The sequence below is a fragment of the Lynx canadensis genome, chromosome A1, assembly GCF_007474595.2.
Source record: "Lynx canadensis isolate LIC74 chromosome A1, mLynCan4.pri.v2, whole genome shotgun sequence".
In the NCBI taxonomy this organism is placed as follows: Eukaryota; Metazoa; Chordata; class Mammalia; order Carnivora; family Felidae; genus Lynx; species Lynx canadensis.
In genome coordinates this window covers 51,727,409-51,748,058 of record NC_044303.2, presented here as the reverse complement: position 1 = coordinate 51,748,058, position 20,650 = coordinate 51,727,409, and the positions used below count along the sequence as shown (strand labels likewise).

The window sequence follows — 20,650 nt, the reverse complement described above, 5'->3', positions numbered from 1 at the left end:
TATCACAAATTATAAATGTATATCTATAAATGGTTATCTAGACATTTTTCGAAATGATATTGAATTTGTAATTACTAGATTTCCTGCTATGACTAAACATAACTGATAAAGAAGAATGCAGAGAATGCTTCTTGGATAGAAGTCCCATAGTTCTATACACACACACACACACACGCACACACACACATGCAAACATACACACGGACACACACACCATGCTCTCTGGTATTAGAACATTTGCCCCTCCTCTCCTTTCTTCTTGGAATGGTTCCACCCCTACCTCATCTCTGTACCTAGCTTTCTCTTGCTTACTCTTTAAGGTTTACCTTAAGCATCTCTTTTGATCCTACTATACCTCGAACACATTCTCTACTGTCTCCCTCTCCTTGGTCCACATATTTTGTGGCTATTGCAACTTCTGTGTTTATCATACCCTCAAGGACTCATTCTTAACTAGGGCCAATCTTCATGTTTAGTACTCCTGGCTCAAACTGACTCCCTTATACACTTTGTCTTTCTTGAAATTGGGACTAGGTCTTACACATCTCTGTATTCCTGGCTTTTAGCAAAGTGAGCTCCTAGCATTTAGTCAGAGATCAACAATTGTTTTGGAAAGACAGCGAGACATACACAGACACAGAGACACAGATACAGACAGGGGAAGTGAGGGGAGATTATATATGTATATTATATATATATGTATATATATATACACACACATACATACACACACTATATATATAATTAATATAAGCTATATATTATATATATAAACACACACACACACATATACAGTCTTCATAATTTAAGCATGTAGAATAAAGCCTAACAACAAAAAGATAAATATGATAATGGGTTGAGGGAAGCCCCTATTTTGTAGTTACTGAGAAACATTACAATACATTTATCAATATGTACTTATTGATAAGTTACTATGGATGAAGTCATACGGATGACTCAAAAAATTATAAGACGATGCCATCTAGCTAAGTACACCATGAAAATAAGTAATGTTCTAAGTAATGTTCTAAGATAATAAGTAATGTTCTAAGATAACCCCCTATGTGTAGACACACATCAAGGTTCCACTTTCATTGTCTTCAAATTTAGTATTTTCTCCAAAGGTAACTTCACTTTGAAGATACCATATTTAAAATCTCTGGGATCATTCCCAAACCTGGATCTCTGGCACCAACCTCTTACCTGAGCACCTCCCTCATTTCTCACTGTTCAGTAATTACCTCCACAAATATATCCTTTTAGTATCCCAGACTGTACCTGCTCAAATCAATGACAGCCTCTTAAGACCAATTGTGTATCCCATTCTGCTCCTGTTTCTTCCTGTACTGATCGGTGGCATCACTACACTTAAAATCACCCTGGGCTTGAAAACTTAGTATTATGTAATTCCTCTCTTTCCCCCAAATGCCACACCTCTTTCAGGACCTTTTCCCTGAACCCCCTTCTAGAAGCTTTCCCCACCACATCAGAGCTCCCAGAGAATGTTGATGCTTTTCTTATGATACCATAGCTGATCTTGTGTTGTGATTATTTGTGCCTCCATATTATCCAACTTTGAGAGCCATAAAGGACCCCAAACCCCTGCGGCCATGCTGCTGAGGGCATCACCTGGACAGGAAAGCCCCCTCTGTGAATCTCCTTTCCTTTCAGAGTTCCCTTGCCCTCCTTCCCTTCTGATGGCAGCTCCTGGGCAGTTGTTTTTGGAAAGTTTTATGCCCAGAGTGACTGGCTCCCCAGGCAAACCCGTCAAAGCGCCATCCAAATAAGGCTCGGAGTGTGCAACTGCCCCCCAGTGGTCATATTTTTTTTCTTGATCAGCATCCAGATCCCTCAAACTCACTATGATGACTATTGAATAAGAGAAATACAGGAGATAGGCCAGTGACAGTTTTGATGATTTAAGTGTGGATGACTGAATGTTTATATTATTGTGACACAAACTAATTTTATGTTATAAAAGGTAGGATAAAGTGCCTCTCAAAGAGTAACTATATCATCATGTTTGGTGGGGGGGATGAGATTCTCTGAGGAGAGCCTGGCACAGCAAAGGGAGAACTAGACCACCCACACAAATAATGAATATAAAACTGAGGAGTGGAAGTAAGAGGGGAGAGGAGAATGTGGGGGTGGGGGAGAGAAAAAGAGAGACGGAAGAAAGAAGGCATGAGAGGCTACTAAGGAAAAGAGCAACTGAATCAGGCCTGTAGAGAAATGTCAGCCAAGAAGAAATAACCAATAACTGGTGTGGTCAAAGAACTAAAGAACAGGAATTTGTAAAATCACATTTGACCTAGTTTGGTCTGGGCTTCTACAATGGACTGTTAGCAGTTCATTTTTATTAAAATCTTATACAAGTGGTATTAGGACAAATCAAGGCGGGAAGCTGCCGTCTCCTATACCTGAGTTAGTGTGAAGCAGACAGAACAGAACAGACATGAGTCAGAAGTGATATTCTGAAGAGAAACTAAATGAAAATATGGCCACAGGAACATAAGGGCCCCAACTGGCGGAGAAGATAGGATTCTAAGCAGACATGACCTTATACGCTAAGGGTCTATAGAAGGTATGGTGCATTTAAAACCAATTACGTGACTAGAACAGAGACCAAAGTGGAGTTATGAGGGATGGAAGCCAGGGAATAGCAGGCGGTCAGTGCTAAGGATGGGAGTCTTTATTTTAAGAACAATGATAAGTCATATTTTTCTTTAGGAGGGTGACATGTTTCAATTACCTTTTATAAATATCACTTGGGCAGCTGTGTGGAGAAGAGATCAGGGCAGTGGGTATCAGGGTGGATGAAGGGAGAATAACCAGGTAGCTACTACTGGAGTCCAAAGGAGATATGATGAAAGAAATGAAGGAGGTATATGGATGCAAGAGTCATTCTGGAGCTAAATTGATAAGATTTACTAGATGGATTGGATATTGATGATTAAGCAAAGAAAAATGTGAACAATAAGTTCAAGTTTTCAAGAGTGTCAACAGGCTGAAGGATAATGTTATTAATTAAGATAGAGCACCAGGTTAGTGTGAAAAATTATGAATTTCCTTTTAAACATGTTAGGTTTGCAATGCTTTTGAAAAATTTAAATGAAGGTGTTGAGCAGGCAGTTGGCTATCTAAAGTAACTCAGAGAAGAGGTGTGGAGTGGATATAAATGAAGGAGTTAAGAGCACACACATGACCATTGAGGCTTTGGGCATGGGTGACCTGTGGAGGGGGAAAATACAGAATGAGAGGAAAGGGAGTACTTTGAGGTTTTAGGAGCATCAACAATTAAGGATTGGTAAAGGATGAGATAGTAAAGGAGACTGAGAAAGAATGGTTAAAGAAATGAAAGCCAGGAGTATATTTGGGATGGGGGGGGGGAGGAGAAGTTTCTCAAAAGATAGAAGAGAAATATCCTAAAGGCAAAAACAGCCAGTGATGCCTTTTGAAAGGTCAAGTAGTCACAGAGGCTGATATGTCAGCAAGAATTTATCTGAAGGTCATTAGTGACCTTGAGGAGAGCTGTTTCTGTGAACTAATGATGATGAGAACCAGAAAATAAAGATGGCAAGTATCATCAATTTTTCTGAAAATTTTGGTTGTGATGAAGAGATCAGGTGCCTGTCAAATGAATTTGTATAATTAGGCTATTAATTTTTAAGAAGTTTATATTTTAAGATGAAAGGGTTTGAACATGGAAAGAGAAGGAAACCAGTGAAGCAGGGATTTGATCACAGAGGTAGAAGGAGAGACAGATGACAGTAACAGGGAAGAGCAATTATAAAAGCTAAAATCTTGATTCAGTCTTAATTAAAATGAAAAGAAATTATAAGTTCTGGGGGAACTGGATAAGAAGATTTCAAAAGAAATAATCTTGTTGACGTAGCTTGGTCATTCAAAATGCTATGCTGGTTGTTTCCCTTCTGACAAAAGAAGGTAGAGGAGGTCAGAGAATATTTTCATCCCAATGACCAAGGAGCTGCCTTAGAAACCAGCTAGAAAAGTTTTGACTTAAGTTCCAAAATTTACATGCTATGTCTTATTATCATGAATTATAGCTTCTCTCTTTAATCTTATTTTTTTTAAAAAAGGCAAGAGGCTTTCAAAGATATTTAACTCTTAACTCCAAAATTCTGTTTGATCCCCAGATCTTAACCTCTCACCATAAAACTAATGTATATCATACATAAAATGATACCTGTTTGAAAAAATTGCTTTTTTTCTCTCTGTTTGGTATAATATATGGTTATTTTAGAAAATTAAATTCTCTCATTTAATATCTAATTGAACTCACCAGTCTCATGCTAATTGATACAGAATTACATGCAGCTATAGTTATAGGTGTAGATACAGAAATAGATATAGACATAAACACAGTCTTATATAGTCTTAGCTATAGATAGATGTATACATATAAATATAGATAAAGGTGTGATATCATGGGTTCTTCTGCTGACCAAAAAGCTTGACACCCTTCTTAAGGCAGCTTGCATCAAACCTGTAATAGATTTTAATCCAAATACAATCCCAACACAAATTTTTAATCTAAACACAAATAAGTTTGATTTTTCCATATTCTGTAAGTCAAGAAAGGAACAACTGGGGGAATGGGGATGATCCATGGTGTCAAAGGCCACAGAGAGGTCAAGGGGGGAAAAGGTTGAAGAAAAGGACTCACTCCCACAATGGCTGGGAAGTCTGGCGGTCTTTTCAAATGTGCTGCAAAGACAGGGGTGTGTGAGAGAAAATGAAATCTCTGGGAAAGATTTGGTGATGGGAAAAATGAAGGTTCACAAAATGAACAGAAAAGAGAGTAAGAGTGTTAGTATTAAGGGGTAATTCTGTTACAGAAGACATGAGAAAGGGAAAAGAGAGGAGGAGACAAGTATATAAGTGAGGGATGAGGGAAATAAGGTTAGCACTGAGCTATTAGCTAGTATTAAAAACCATAGTCCCCCATTTTTATATTTTTGACCTATTTTCATTTTCTTTGTGTTCTTCTGGGGACAAAGATTTCTTTTTTAAGCCTTTGCTTCTTTTATCATTTAATAATTGCTTCTATTTTTCAGCTTTCACTAAAAAGGCTCTTTTTCAGCCCTAGGAATACACTGGCATTAAAGGTGAGAAACAGAAGCTTACTCCGAGCTCTTCCAAAGAAAAGCATTTTAGAAATCAAAGGCATTGCTATATTGTTATTATTCCCTCCTTCCCCTGAAAGCTTGGCATGACATTAGCTCTGATCCTCAAAGAGAAATCTTTCAGTTTAGCCATTATATTAATAATCTGTGCCTCTAAAAAAAGGAATGGATAGCTAAATTGATCAACCTAGTCCAATAATCTTCTCTTTCCCTTAGTTCTGGTGCTATGGACCTAATCCAGGAACTAGAAATAGGAGCATTGTGACTCATTTTATCTTCCATGTAAATTACATCCAGCAATGCATAAATTGTAAGGGCATATAGCCAAGCACTACCAGTTCTATGCAAACAGAGACCCAAAAGCTCAATGGGCATTGAAAGCATGAGATAGTAACTCATGAATAATCCTTCTGTATTTTTACACAGTTATATAACCAGTTTCTAATTGTAATGATAATTTACATTAATATTGGAATAATACATAGAAGATGAACGTAAGTTTTTGGAGATAATAAATATTTCTAAGTACCAGTTATTATCTATTAATACAAAATTGGATGGGTCTTAAAATACTCAGGAAACAATAGTAACTACCAAAACTCCTAGTTAATATTTCCCCCACTTCGGTAGCTCCATGAAAGGTATCACTCATAAAGAGAAAGCTAACTGACTGAGGGAAAAGAAGGTTATAAACTAGAAACATAATCCATACTTGGCAGTTCATATAATTGGAAGTCACCTATAGATGAGGAGGCTTAAAAAGAAAATATTTTAACAGATAAGATAGATGTAATTCCAAGTTGTGATTGTTCAACATGTTTAATAATTATGCATATATGAATAATATAAAATATATGCAAATATATTTTCTGCACAGCAGATGAAAATTTTGGGAAATAAAGCAATCTAATACTAAACAAACACATTGTTTAATAAATTCTTGTTTCCAATTGTTGAATTGGAAAAGGAAGACCCATTGGAACACGGAAATGTTTGGTGGAGATATTCTAGGGGCTGATGACATAAAAAAACAATTTTGGATCCCCTAAAGCAAAACCAAATCAGAGACTTATTTTTCTTTGTGTGGTAGAGATGGCATAGACTGTAGGAGTTCTCCACATGTGTCTGCTTCTTTGAAGGTCATGGTAGGCTCCATTTTGGTGCACTGATATACCCCCAGATCCTAGAACAATATCTGGCACACAATAATCACCCAATAAGTTAAATGATTGTTGACATTCCTAGCATGGATTTTGTAGAACAAGGTGCCCTCCACACGGTCTATAATTTTAGTTATAATTATTGCTAGCGACAAAACATTGAAGTATAAACAACCCTTTTATCCCTTAAAGTTTACGAAGAACTTGCCAGTCATATCCTCACCCAGTCATACCGGTTCATCACAGCCTGGAGGCAGTGGTGCACCGGGAGTCCATAGCGGAGCCCAGCCTGGTGCTGGACTCCGTTCTCTCCTCTGCTGCTTGTATGGGTTGAATTGTGTGCCCCCAAAATTCATATGTTGAAGCCCTAACCCACAGTGCCTCAGATGCAACTTTATTTGGAAATAGGGACAACGCAGATGTAATTAGTTAGGTTAGGAGGAGGTCATAATGGAGTAGAAAGGGCCACGTATGTTATATGACTGGTATTCTCTTAAGAAGGGGAAATGTGGACAGACATGCCCTCAGGGAGAACACCAGCTAAAGATGGAGGGAGAGATCTGGGTGATGCTTATACCAACTCAGAAATGCCAAAGGGTGCCTGAAAACCACCAGAAACTGGGAGAGAGTGTAGAATAGATTCTCCCTCTCAGTGCTCAGTGGGAACCAACCTTGCCGAAATCTCGGTCTTGGACTTCTAACCTCTGGAACTGTGACAAACATTTTTGTTAAGCCACCCAGTCTGTAGGACTTTGCTACAGCAGCCCTTAGCAAACGAATACAGCTACATACTCCTTGCAGATCTCCTACCAGACGCACCGGTACCCTGACCTCACTCCCACTGGGCACCGTCTTATTCAGCACTCAGAGTTCACAAGACAGCCTCCGATTTATTGCAAAGATTCTGCAATTATACATTGTCAAATTCCAACACATTCTTCCATCAAGTTACCCAGCAATTACATCTGACTCCTTTCCCTTACCTTCTGCTTGCTCCCATGCTTGGAGTGGCACTGCAACCAGGAGGAGGTGGCGGAAACCAGGACTGTCTGTTAGGAAACGACATCGTTGATAAACATGGTGCTTGAAAGACCTGATCCCACCCACATGTCTACCAGGAAAGGCTGAAAATAATTTTACAGTTAAAAGGCATTGAGATGACTTTTCTATAAGCTTTGGAAATAAAATGAAAACTATTTCATCAACTCAATAGGAAGTAACTAGCCTACAATCTAGGCTCTCTGCTCACAAGTAAGCTCCTTTCCCTGCTTTCCTGACACGAATATGTGGACATTTCTTAAAGAGAAACATGAAAAGAATCTGGAAAATAATATTTGTTAAATCTAGCTAGTGGGTTCATCAGTGTTTATCATCAACATACTTCTTTTTATTTTTCTGCATATCTGAAATATTTTATAATAAAAAACAATCTACTCTAAATATGGTTTTTAAAAAGCTACATGATAAAAAACTCTGAAAGTAAGAATAATGAAAACATATGTGAATGTCACAGTAATATTAACCTCAATTATATATACATATATGTATATAAATATATATGTGTGTATATGCATAAATATAAACACATGAATATCCAATTAGAAAGATGTCTTCACATTCCCAGGATGTAATTTTAACTGATAGAGATAGCTAAGGGCTCTGTCAAAAAGACTTAGATATGGACCAAAAATAAAGACATTCAGAGGAGAGTGACATATCAGAGGAAAGCCCAGAGAAGGAAAGTCTGGGATAAGGAGAGAAGGAGAGCTGGCTTTAAATTTCTGAAGCAGGTCTATTCTCTGAGGCACTACAGGACTGAACTAAGATTTTAAAAATGGGCATAAATCAAAGCATATTTCAGCTCAATGTAAGTAGTCAATGCTACTCACAAGAGCTAGTCAAATGTATATCACAAAAATAAGAGTCTTATTGCTGGCTTCAATGATCCTGAATTATGTCTAACCTGCCAGAGGAAAGATTCTTGCAGTGGGTAGGAGATGTGAAATTTGGGTCCAAGAGAAAGGTGATCACATTTTCTGAGACTCTGCAGACACAACCAGAATTCCAGCTACAGGAGCATTTTTGGCAAATATCCAGTCTATCAACAAACATTGAACACCTACCCTACACTAGGCACGGTCCTAGGTGCAGGCAAAGAAAATAAAACATTTTAGAAGTACTGAAGTTCATGAACTTGTTTTCCATTGGATCATGATTCACTAGCACTGTGTTCTCTTCAGCAAGCAAAAATTGCTTCCACCGTCACACTCTGTCTCATGAAGAATATTCTGCCACCACAGGTCTACCTAAATAAATCGAAGTCAGCACAAGCAGAAGGTGGGAGGCCAGGCAGAGGATTTCAGAGAAGGAAGAAATAAACACACAAACACAGATTGATGTCTTGAGATAGGGCCTTTGACTCTACTTGGAAATAGGGTCAACGCAATCTGCAGAGGAGGCAGCAGCAATGCAGGCTGAATGCAGGAGCATGGCAACATTTGTCCACACCACAGCCATTATTTCAGGGTAAGGCATCCCCTGTCGCAGGGCTCTACTAAAAGTGCTACCTGAAGTAGCTTACCCTTTGGTGAGCTCTGTCATTGAAAATATTACCTAGGTATTCAAGACCCCAAAGGAGCTGGAGAAAAGACTGCATCTTTGAAAAGGAAATTAGGGGGAAAAGGAACAAAGTTTGAGGACATCAGAATCCAGTAGGCATTGGATCCCTCAAAAGGGAGGAAGAAACAATGATGAGAGAGCAACTTCTGAATGCTGCCTGCAGATCTTGGTAGATGATTTGGTTCAGAAATTAATAAAATACAGCCCTCTCCAGAATATCGACAGGAGGCAGATACAACAAGCCCATCATACCTCTTTTTCTTTACAGGAGTTGTAGCAGAGGCAGGAGCCGGGGGGTTGGTGGTGTTTCCACTGAACGAACCTCCAGTTTGCCTGTGTAATCACAACAAACCACATTCTTGAAACTTTTTTATGCGGTCCCACCTTTGAAAGGTCTTATAATCTACTCATATTCCCACCTGCTCTCTAACCACCACAAAATGTTTCAATGACAAAGGAAGGACGGAAAACAAGTTCTTCCTTAGTTTACCCATTTTATGAATCCTCAGGTCCTCATCTAAGTAATTAGAACTGAAGGAACTGAATTAAGTCATTCATTATATGACATTGTGTGTCTGAAATCCAGACCAACGAAATTCTCATGTGCTCTGGGTTCATAATATATATTTCATATTGTATATATTGTGACTAACAGAATTATATTGCGATTTTTTGCATTAAAAGCACTAGGCTGTTGGGGCACCTGGGTGGCTCAGTCGGTTAAGTGTCTGACTTCGGCTCAGGTCATGGTCTCACAGTTTGTGAGTTCGACCCATGTCAGGCACTGTGCTGACAGCTCAGAGCCTGGAGCCTGCTTCAGATTCTGTGTCTCCCTCTCTCTCTGCCCCTCCCCCTCCCCTGCTCATGCTCTGTCTCTTTGTCTCTCTCAAAAATAAATAACCATTAACAAAACATTTTAAAGCACTAGGTTGTTTAAGAAAACATTTAAAAATCACACCATTTTAAATCTCTATTTAGCATTTATTAATGTACATAGACCTTCAAAAAAAAAATGGAAGTGACCCAGGCCTGTTTCAACTACTGACAGGTGTGCTCCAACGTGAGAATTCCTTAATTTTAAACAAAAATTTAAAAACCAACTCTGTTTTCAAAAATCCACCTAGTTTGGCTGTTTATAATCACCACTAGTACGTTCCAGAGAGAATGTACTTCATCTAAACAGATTGCTAGCAAACCTATGATTTCATGACTCAGATGAATTGTAACATGATGGGTGTTTTGAAAGACAAGTGATAGTGGTCATAAAAACAAGGAAAAATAAAGTTCTGTCGGGGAAAAATAAACAATAAAATATACAATGGGAATTAAGGAGGGCACTTGTTGTAATGAGCACTGGGTGTTGTATATTAAGTGATGAATCACAAAATTTTACACCTGAAACCAGCATTACATGTATGTTAACTAACTGGAACTTAAGTGTTAAAGTCCAAATAGTAAATATTTAAAGCTTCGTGGACCATTTCCTTCTTTCTACCTAAACTCTGAATAAGCAACAGGAGGGTGATTTTGTTATAGTTGAAACTTTGGCCTGAGCAGGTATACCTGGTTTATCTTGAACACATACAAAGAAATACACTTTACTCTTAAAATGTAACTTCAGTCAGTACATACGTCTTTGCTGCTTCTGGTGATCGAAACGTGGACGTGTTTCTGGTAAAAAAAAAAAAAAAAGAAAAAAAAAAAGAAAGGGGGGGCAAAAATTTGAGCAGCCACAAAGAATAAGTACTTGCATCAATTTACAACTGTCCATGAATTTAGAATTGTTATTTAAAGTTAGACATTATTTGAGAGAAAGAAAAAGAAAGCATCAGTATTTGAATAAATTTGATAAGGTGATCTTTTTGCCTTATGCTAGATTCTAAAGGAAATCTTTTTATATCAGAAAATTCAGTATCGTTTAAGCCCAATGCTTTTATTTGTGGAGTTCAGGGATTTTCTTTAGCAATAAGAATGTAAAATTGGCATTCACATGTATTTCACACTCTTGTCACCAGGATGACTTAAAACAAAAACATGAATGTCATAAGAACAATGACCTGAAGCAAGGGCTCTCTTGATTTTTAAGCAAGGCAACAAAGATTTTCTATTTCTCTAACCATGAGGAGGAACAATGGTTTTCACTCCAGAATTTTTGTGTTTAAAAAATGGAGGATAAGAATTTACAGAAAGATATCAAGTAGGACAGAAGAATTGTAAGTAAATAAGTAATGCTTAGAAAACTATTGTACTTGGGTCTTTCCCAAAGTCAATAGATACTGGTACCTATTAGTTAGTCGGTTATCCAAGGTATTGGCCTTATATGTGTTAGTGGCATCATTTCTGTCTGAGATCCTTTATAAAGAAACAAGACAAAAGTTTGGATGAACATTCAGATCATTAAAGTCCTTTCAGACCTTTTTCACGAAAGAATAACTTCACAATATAACCTTTCACTAGTAAAGAGATTTGTTTTCAGGTGTTACATTTTAGAATATTTTGCAATTAAACAAAAACTACTTAAACCAAAATCTATTTATGAAGCTATTTTGATACAGCTTGGAATTTTTTAAATTTATGTTTTTCTACTAGCCTCTCTGATTCACTGAGCATTTAACTCACTATTTTATATTCTTTATTGTTTAATAATACAGTTGACCCTTGAACCACACGGATTTGAATGGCATGGGTCCACTTATATGTAGAATTTTTTGATAAATACACTACAGTATTGTAAATGTATTTTCTCTTCCTTATGATTTCCTTAATAACATTTTCTTGTTTCTAGCTTACTTTATTGTAATGATTCAGGATAGGATAAATATAACACACAAAATATGTGTTAATCAACTGTTTATGTTATCAGAAAGGCTTCTGGTCAAGAGTAGGGTATAGTAGTTAAGTTTTGGGAGTCAAAAGTTATATGTGGATTTTCGATTGCACAGGGGTCAATGCCCCTAAACCCTGTGTTGTCAAACATACATCCAGCCAATGACAGTACTTCCCAAGTCTGTAAAACACATCAATGGAAGACAAGTATTTTTCTAAATATTTTGTGGCATAGACAATACTATATGTTTGCCAAACTCATTTTCGTTTCCTACTGAGCACACAGGAAGACCACATTTCCCATTCTTCATTGATATTAGTTGGGGCCATGTGATTGAGTTCTAGACTAAAGAATGTGAGCAGAAATGTTGTTTGCACTTTCAGACCCATCCTAAAACCTCTTGTGTAATTATCTATGCTCTTTCTTCCTCTTCCACTATAGTTTTTGGTGCCCTGTGTTGAAGATGGAAGCATCAAAACATGAAAAGAACTTAGGTCTCTGAGTTGACTTCATGGAGCTGAGACATCCCCTATGCTTCTAGCCTAACACACTGGACTCTGAAGAGAATGAACAGTAATCTTCTGTTGTGTTAAACCACAATAGATTTGGGGGCAATAGAGGGAACTTGTTAAAAGAGTCACTCTACCCTGGTGAATTAGTTTACTGTAACTAACACATTGAGTTAATAGCCCCTACTGGCCATTAAATCTCAGGTCTCCTAGATGTGTCTGTCCCTTGTGTCAGGAAAGACAAATCAGGAATCCCATACTGCAGACCCTCCTTCCCTTTCTTCTCTCACGTCAGATAGGATAGGAAGTTTCTTCCTGAGACACGGAGCTATCCTGGGGAGCATTCTGCAGGCTTGCACAAAACTAGGATGTAGAAAAATTAGGTTCAGGAAAACAAAAGGTCAGCAAAACTTTTCTATTGATCCGACATTATGGATCTACTATAACTTTCTCTAAACTTTTAATTTTACTGTCAACTTTAGTACATGACTTTATATAAGCTACTCTTGGAAAGATGGGCACTAACTTTGCCTCATTCTAAAAAATAATTAATGTGGGAAAAAATATGATTTAACTGTCATAAATTTAAAATGATTTCAATTCATAATGTCATCTTGATATGTGTAACTAAAATATGGGGTAAATAACTCTAATACATTAAAATGCTATGAGTTAACTCCAAACAAGGTTTTGTTTATAGTGCATAATGCCACAAATTGATAGCTCTTGAATGCAAAAAGGAAGGAAGGTTGAAATCTTCCAGAGCTCCATATTCTCAACAGACTGTTCACAATATAGGCTTTAACTTGTACAGGCTCCTAGAATCCATGTATAAAAAACTCATATCTAAGGTGATCGTCAGGCAAAGGACTATGAATATATACCTTTCACTAACTGCTACTGAGCCTCTGGGATGTTTATATTTAAAGGGCTCTGCAATAAACCACTATGGGTACCATAAGTAAGATGTCAGATGACTGTAAATCTTAAATCTTAAATGTTCCTTGGAGGGGTGCCTAGATGGCTCAGTCAGTTAAGCATCCAGCTATTAATTTTGGCTCAGGTCATGACCTCATGGTTCATAAGATTGAGCCCCACATTGGGCTCAGTGCTGACAATGTGGAGCCTTCGTGAGATTCTCTCTCTCCCTCTCTCCCTCTCTGCCCCTCCCCCACTCTCACACATGCTCTCTCAAAAATAAATAAATAAACTTTAAAAATAAAATAAAATTAAAAAGAATTAAATGTTCCTTGGAAACTCTACTCAGACTTTATAGCTATCTATGAGACCCTAACATGAGACAAAAGTAATCTTGGGAAATTGCTACTCTGGTACATGGAAACCAACAATTTATCTAAAGTAAACAGATCCTTAATATCAAACATTCTCAATGTTTAAATAAAGGCAAAGTCTGATGTTAAAATTAAATGAAATTACTCAAAATGCTACGGTGTAAATCTATGTAGGCAATAGTGCATGTAATAATAAAAATAGCTACCTACTCTTTGCTGCTTACTGTATACATGTTAGTCTCTACTCTTTAAAACATCCTCACAAGGGAGGTATAATTATTTTCATTTTATAGATGAAGAAATGGAGTCTCAGAGAAAGTGAGTGACTTTTTCTTGGTCACCCAACTAGGAAGTGGTTTGTCTCCAAAATCGTCCCAGTAGAGCCCAATGTCCTACATCTAATTTTGTAGTGTGATAGTTTCAACACTCATCTGTTGGGTCAACATGTCTTCCTTCACTACTGTTCTTCACCTCCAGGATCTCTCCTATGCCACTAGGGGGATCAGTCTATGAGTAATAGTGGAGGGAACTGTAAACCACCATTCCAATACATATGTCAGTTTCTTATTAGGAAGATTAACTTTACTTTGTATTTCTCTTGAAAATTAAGTTTTTTCCAACCTGTGTATGGAATAGGTTGTTTTGAGAAGCGTCAATCTTAGAAACAGTAAATACCCAAATATGGTAATTAGCAGCATGATCAAAAGACCCAAAGGAAAAGTTACATTTCCACAAGAGAACACTAGAGGTCACCCTAACCTAGGTTTTTCAAATTAGTCAAACCACCTTTAGGATTTGGGCCATATTGCATGCTACATACGTAGTTATTTACTTATGTTTCTTTAGAACACCTCATACTTTAACCTACATATATATTTTTAAAAATACAACTCCAAAGTACTTTTCTTCTATTCATTTAAAATAAATGCATTATTTGGAGCATGTAACTTTTGATCTCAGGGTTGTGGATTTGAGCCCCACGATGGGTGTATAGATTACTTGAAAACAAAATTTTTTAAAAAATTAAAATTAAGTAACAAATAAAATAAATGTGTTCTTGAAATGCATACGCACATGTATACCAGATGTTTGTTGGTCATCTTCCTCCTAAAATTATTTCATATCTTACATTTAGAGTGGCCAGCGTTATGAAAATCTGACTCCTGCTAATAGGACTTGCCTTTCTGTACTGATTCCTGAGTTCTCTCCATCACATCTATTTCCACACTTAGAGGATGTAGCATACTATTGGAACTCAGGACTTCCTGGGGAATGAGCTGACCAAACATGCCACTAAACTTCTGGGTAAATAAACCGGGTAATCTCTGGCCTCATTTTCTAGTGTATAAAATGAAGGACTTTTGGGCTAGATTAGTGGTTCTGAATTTTGGTTGCACATTAGAATCACTTCATAAGTTTTAAAAATGCCCGACTCTCACCTCAGACTAATTAAATCAGAGTTTTGGGGGTGAGGGGTGCTGGGACCAAGTTATCAGTAAAGTTTCAAAGCTCTCTCAGTGATTCTAAATTGCAGCTGAGGCTAAGAACAACTCAACTGATTAGTCTGTAAGGTCTAGTCTAATTCATTGCTAATGAATGAATTAGGCTCTGTCTTGACTGGCCTAATATAGACCTTCAAATACACAGCTTACAAAGCCTCCCACCTATTGCCCTTTCTTAAGGCATAATTATCTCACTTCCAGATTCATTCCTAGAAATAGGGTTTCCATCTTCAATTAATGGTGCAACAGGACAGCCCTCAAGGCCACCATGAATGGACAATTATTTTGACTCCTCTTTCCACTCAGTGCCATGGAGATGAGATCTTGCGCAAATACTCTACACACTCATTTTTGTTGAGGCTATTAATTACAAGAGAGAAATTAACTTCTTAGGAACACCAGTGTGGATCAGCCTGTATTAAAGAAACTGGTTTGAAAACCTATGAATAGTGCAGAAGTATATACATTTCCTACATGAATTAATACTGGCAAATACTGAGTATAGAATCTATAAGACACCATAAATTACAGCACATCTGCTTAAAATACAGCAGGTGGCATTTTTGTCTACAATGACAGCATATCTTTAGCTACAGAGAATGACCTCAACTGTCAATGGTCTCAGGTGTCCATTGTCTAGACTCCAACTAAAGATGTTAACTTTACTCTTTATATGCTTATTAAGTATCACTACCAAATATAAAATAAAAGTGTGATTTGTAGCATTTACACTTCAATCTAAATAGACATTGCTCAATTTTCTCCATAGAAATGAGCCCTTTCCCTCTGTGTAGGAAGGAACTAACAACAGGCACAACACAAGGGACCCTTCTATAAGCCATATGGGGACTCTGCTGCCGCCACAAAAATAGTTTCACCTTGTAAAGAGCTAATGGCTTTATACTAGAGAGGATAAAAATGATTGTATTATTATAATTTACAGTCTGTCCATAAAAACAGAAACTGATGTTTTTCCACCAGGGGGATGGAAAGACCAAAAGTCAGAACGAGAACTGACTACTCATATTCACAAAAATAACTAGATTCTCCATTTTAAACCAAACAGTTTCCATGGAGTGTCCACCCTACTTATACCCAAACCAGTTTCTTCAGAATTGTTTTTATCAATCTAATATTGGCAAGATTTTAGGAAAACAGAATATTGAGTCAAGATTTTGTGAATTTTGAAGAAGGTAATTTGATCTGAATAGCCCTTCTGTCCCTGGATATAAAATATCTTGTTCAAAATTTACTTTTGCAAACATTTAAATACCTCATGCTTGACAAAAAAAGGGGATTTAATACACATTATGCATTCTGCTTACATGATTAAAAAAACATCTTACCTGTCTAAAGTGTCATCAGATCTGTATCGACTAATTGTAGCTTTTGGCTCATCTCTCTCATTTGCTTTCCTGTAGCAAAAAATAGTTACAGAAGATCAAATAAATTACCAAAGAGTTTATAACCTATCATGCCTTTGGTAAAATTTTGGCCTATTCAAGTAGGAGATGTACATGTTACCAAGGAAAGACAGCTTCAGAGTATCTAAATCCAAGGTTTTGACTTGGATGGAATAAATTATGGCAAACCCAACTCCCTATGCTAATAAATGAATTCTTCTCTAGGTCCAATTATTTCTAACTTCAATGCAACATATTTAAATTGGAGATAAGGATAGGCAAAACAAACAACATGATATGCAAAATAGTTAATAACTAATATGTACTCTTGTCAATACTGTTGACTTTTACATCATAGGACTTAAACACAATAGACTTAAAATCAGCTATGTTTTGTTTGCAGAATTTTAGTAGCACCCTACGCCAGGTCAACAGGCTAAATACAAATAGCTTTATTTAAACTTCAGCACCGTGGACAGGGTTGAAAAAAAGAACTTGCTGAGTGAAGGGAGAGGGAAGAAAGGAAAAGAAGGAAACAGGAAAAGTTGGAGAAAAATGAAAAGCAAGTGGGAGAAGAGAGGAAGGATAGATGTAAGGAGGAGAGGTGAATAAAGGGAGATAAGGAGAAGTAGGGAGAAGAGAGACAGAAAGCAAAGAAAGTTGAGGAAGACAGGTAAGCAGAACAAAGGGAAGAGGAAAGACGACGAAAAGGGAAGAGAGGATAGGAGCTTCAAAATAGGAATCAAGATCATCAAAGCAAATGGGAATATCTTGATCAGACTGCAGCAAAAACAAGCTGTTTAATGCCTTATATAGCTCTGTGATACAGAAAAAGCAAGCTCTTTGGGGAATTTTGCCATGATTCACTGTGTTTGCATTTCAAAGTATCATTTGAAGCTGACAGATCAAAGATACTGAATCAGAAAATGTACTAAAACAGTATATGCACTTAAAATTTAATTTTTAACTTGATATAGTGTACTTTTATTAGACAAAATTTTTAAGGTAAATAATATACTATGCACCATGTTGGTGACTATGAGGAAATCAAGAATAAAAACTACGGACCCTACCCTCACAGAGACAAGTTAGATGTGTACATACAAAAGAACAAAATGGCTTGTGTCATAAAAAATGTTCAGGTAAAGTGCAAGGAAGTTCTAAGGTGAGACAGTTTATTTCTTGGTAAAAGAATCAGAGAGGGCCTTATGGATAGGGTGCAGTTTGAGCAGGGCTTCAGAGGATAAATAGATGTGAACATTTTCAAACAGAAGCAGAGGGAACAGTGTCTGTTGATGAAAGAGAAAAGTAAAGACAAATGCAATTCCCTTTTATTTTTTTTAACGTTTTTATTTATTTTGAGAGAGAGAGAGAGACAGGGTGCAAGCTGGGGAGGGGCAGAGAGAGAGAGGGAGACACAGAATCCGAAGCAGATTCCAGGCTCTGAGCTGTCAGCAGAGAGCCTGACGCAGAGCTCAAACTCATGGACCACAAGATCACAACCTGAGCCAAGTCAGACACTTAACCCACTGAGCCACCCAGGCGCCCTGCAACTACCTGAGTTTTAAAGCAACCTCAGAGTGAAATCACAGTATAGTCCACCATTGTGTTTAATGCATGAATGCAAAGGGGCACTGCGGGGCCATCTGGTCCCCTTCTGTGAAACAGCCCCTTCTCAAACAGCCTCCTTTGTGTCTCATTAGCTGACTTTATTCTTCCTAGCACTTATGGAAATACAAACATGTTGTATCGTGTTTATTTATTTTCAGTCTCTCCCGTCCTCCATCTTCAGCTAAGATGTGGGTTCTATGGAAGCAGGGACTTTGTTTTGTTCCCAGTCCTCAGTCCAGTGCTTGGTTGACAACTGACCTCTCTGTAGGTATTTGTGCTACCAGGCTTATTTGACTGGTTTAAACAATCTGGCAGAAGTACATGGCAAAATTTCTTAGTTTGTGCATACTGTGAAGCTGTTATCTAAGGTAAGGAGAATATATTGTTTATTTTCCCTTTCCTTTATTATCAGTCTGCTCACAGGAAGCTTTTGCACACGTTGCCACTTCTGCTGGAAGCAATTCTCATGCCCACCAGCTGCCCTTCCCTACTCGGAAACCCCTCCTCATTCTTTGAACAGCAATGCTGACACCAAAGACCTTTTTCTGGGTGACATCTATGATTAATTCAAACAGACTTGGGCTCTCTCTTCTCTATTACCATGGCACTGTCACACACTTCCCCAATAGCACTTCCATGGTAGATTTTAGTATTGTAGTCTATGGATCCATATGTTTCCAGAACCCTAAGGCCAAGGGTGGTGTCTTATGCATCTCTGTATTCCCAGCACCTGATACTATGTCAAGCATATGGTAGATGTTCCAAATGGTGTTCAGTACCTAAAGTGGGTACAGCCTCTGTGAAATGTCAGAAAATGGCCAAGTGGGCATCTATCTGAGCAAGCGCAAGGAGAAAAATAACCTGCACTTCCCTTCTAAGAACATGTTTTGAGACACTAGTTATGAGTCAACAGGAAAACATCATGGGCTCGCACATTTTTGTTACTGAAGATATAAGTTCAATGTGCTGCTTTAGACAGAATGTTGTCCACCAATAGGAAGGGCTCAGGAAACCAGTATAGTTTAAAATATAAATAAGCACATAAAGCATTAAACTCTTGTCCTAAAACACACTAAGAATATGAAGATTACTTTTCACTGCCATACTCCAAAACAAGTATATTTGTTCTGAATAGTTCCAGAGAAAGAAAAATAAAATGGAGGGAACAATTGCCACTGGTGGCTGGACTGAAATAATCAGATTCCTTTTGTTTGGTGAGATGAGAGCCAAGAGGAAACCAGGCTGAAATCTTCAGAGTCATGAAGAGCAAGGAGAGGGCAGAAGTAGTCACAGAATGATCAATCAGATGAACTAAGGCTGGGAACCAGAACACCCAACAGATTCTAAGAAGATTCTAAGCTCGGTACCCTCAGAACAGGTCAAAATTATGAACAGGTTTAAAAGGTTTAGAAACATTCATGAATAGGGGCGCCTGGGTGGCTCAGTCAGTTAAGCGGCCGACTTCGGCTCAGGCCATGATCTCGCGGTCTGTGAGTTCTAGTCCCGTATCGGGCTCTGTGCTAACAGTTCAGAGCCTGGAGCCTGCTTCAGATTCTGTATCTCCCTCTCTCTCTGACCCTCCCCTGTTCATGCTCTGTCTCTCCCTGTCTCAAAAATAAATAAACGTTAAAAAAAAATTAAAAAAAAGAAACATTCATGAATAAAAGTTTATAAAATATTCAAGGTGTCTACCTAACTTTTTTCTTTTTTTTAAGTGTATCTATTTGAGAGAGAGAGAAAGAGAATGAGCGGGGGAGGGGTAGAAAGAGAGGGAGAGAGAGAGAGAATCCCAAACAGGCTCTGTGCTGTCAGTGAGGATCCCAACTCAGAGCTCCATCCCATGAACTGTGAAGTCATGACCTGAGCCAAAATCAAGAATCAGAGGCCTAACTGACTGAGCCACCCAGGCACCCCAAGGTGTCTACTTAACTTTTTAAAGTCCACGCCATGAAAAACAATCACACTCTTACTAAGTATGTCTTGGTGGCACACAGACACGGTCTACTGGACCAGATAAAACTTGTGTCTGATACTTGGGTTCTTTTGATGGGTGTGGTTGTTTGTATGTGTGTGAGCATAAATGTGTTTTAACAAGAATATTATCTGCTTATGTGATCAATCTTAGATCAGTTACATTATTGTGATTACGAGTTTTGCCTGATTCTTTCTACAATATGTCTGTCAGTCTTTTTACACTCGGTATCATTTAATGGTTTTCCACAAGCCTAGAAGTTTCTAAAAAGAAGGTACTGCTCATAAAGCAGGTGGATTCTAGGACTGTTATTTCTGTATTTTAGGGGTTCCTTTTCCTAAGGTTCAGAGATCTCTTATCCGGTCACATTTCTGTGAACCATTTTCCCATCAAGAGGGTCCTTTCCTTTCCCCATCAAGTGGGCTACCTCAGGGGATTGGTTATTCTACACCTCCAAACTGTGGTTCTGGAAGCATAGAGCTGCAGAAGCAAAGACTTTGCCTTATGGAAACTCCTGATGATATCACAGAGTCTTCCAGAATGCCAGGGAAAGCCTGAGGCAAGCCACAAATATTCAGTTTGTCTTGAACAAGTCTTCTCTCAAAACT

General features: G+C 37.9%; 1 protein-coding gene across 7 annotated transcripts in view; it reads right to left on the bottom strand.

Moving 5' to 3' along the window:
- Nucleotides 1–20,650, bottom strand: part of SCEL (sciellin) — a 174,314-nt gene that overhangs the window by 71,042 nt on the left and 82,622 nt on the right. For 3 of the 7 annotated variants that reach the window (XM_032592327.1, XM_030312283.2, XM_032592329.1), the window contains 5 exons: nucleotides 16,403–16,471; nucleotides 11,210–11,278; nucleotides 10,559–10,597; nucleotides 9,179–9,259; nucleotides 7,291–7,356 (listed from right to left, as the gene is read on the bottom strand). In XM_032592327.1, the coding sequence (XP_032448218.1) occupies nucleotides 7,291–7,356; nucleotides 9,179–9,259; nucleotides 10,559–10,597; nucleotides 11,210–11,278; nucleotides 16,403–16,471 (324 nt within the window). The remainder of the gene's footprint in view (nucleotides 1–7,290; nucleotides 7,357–9,178; nucleotides 9,260–10,558; nucleotides 10,598–11,209; nucleotides 11,279–16,402; nucleotides 16,472–20,650) is intronic. The other 4 variants (XM_032592335.1, XM_032592332.1, XM_032592334.1 and 1 more) reach the window with 2 other exon arrangements.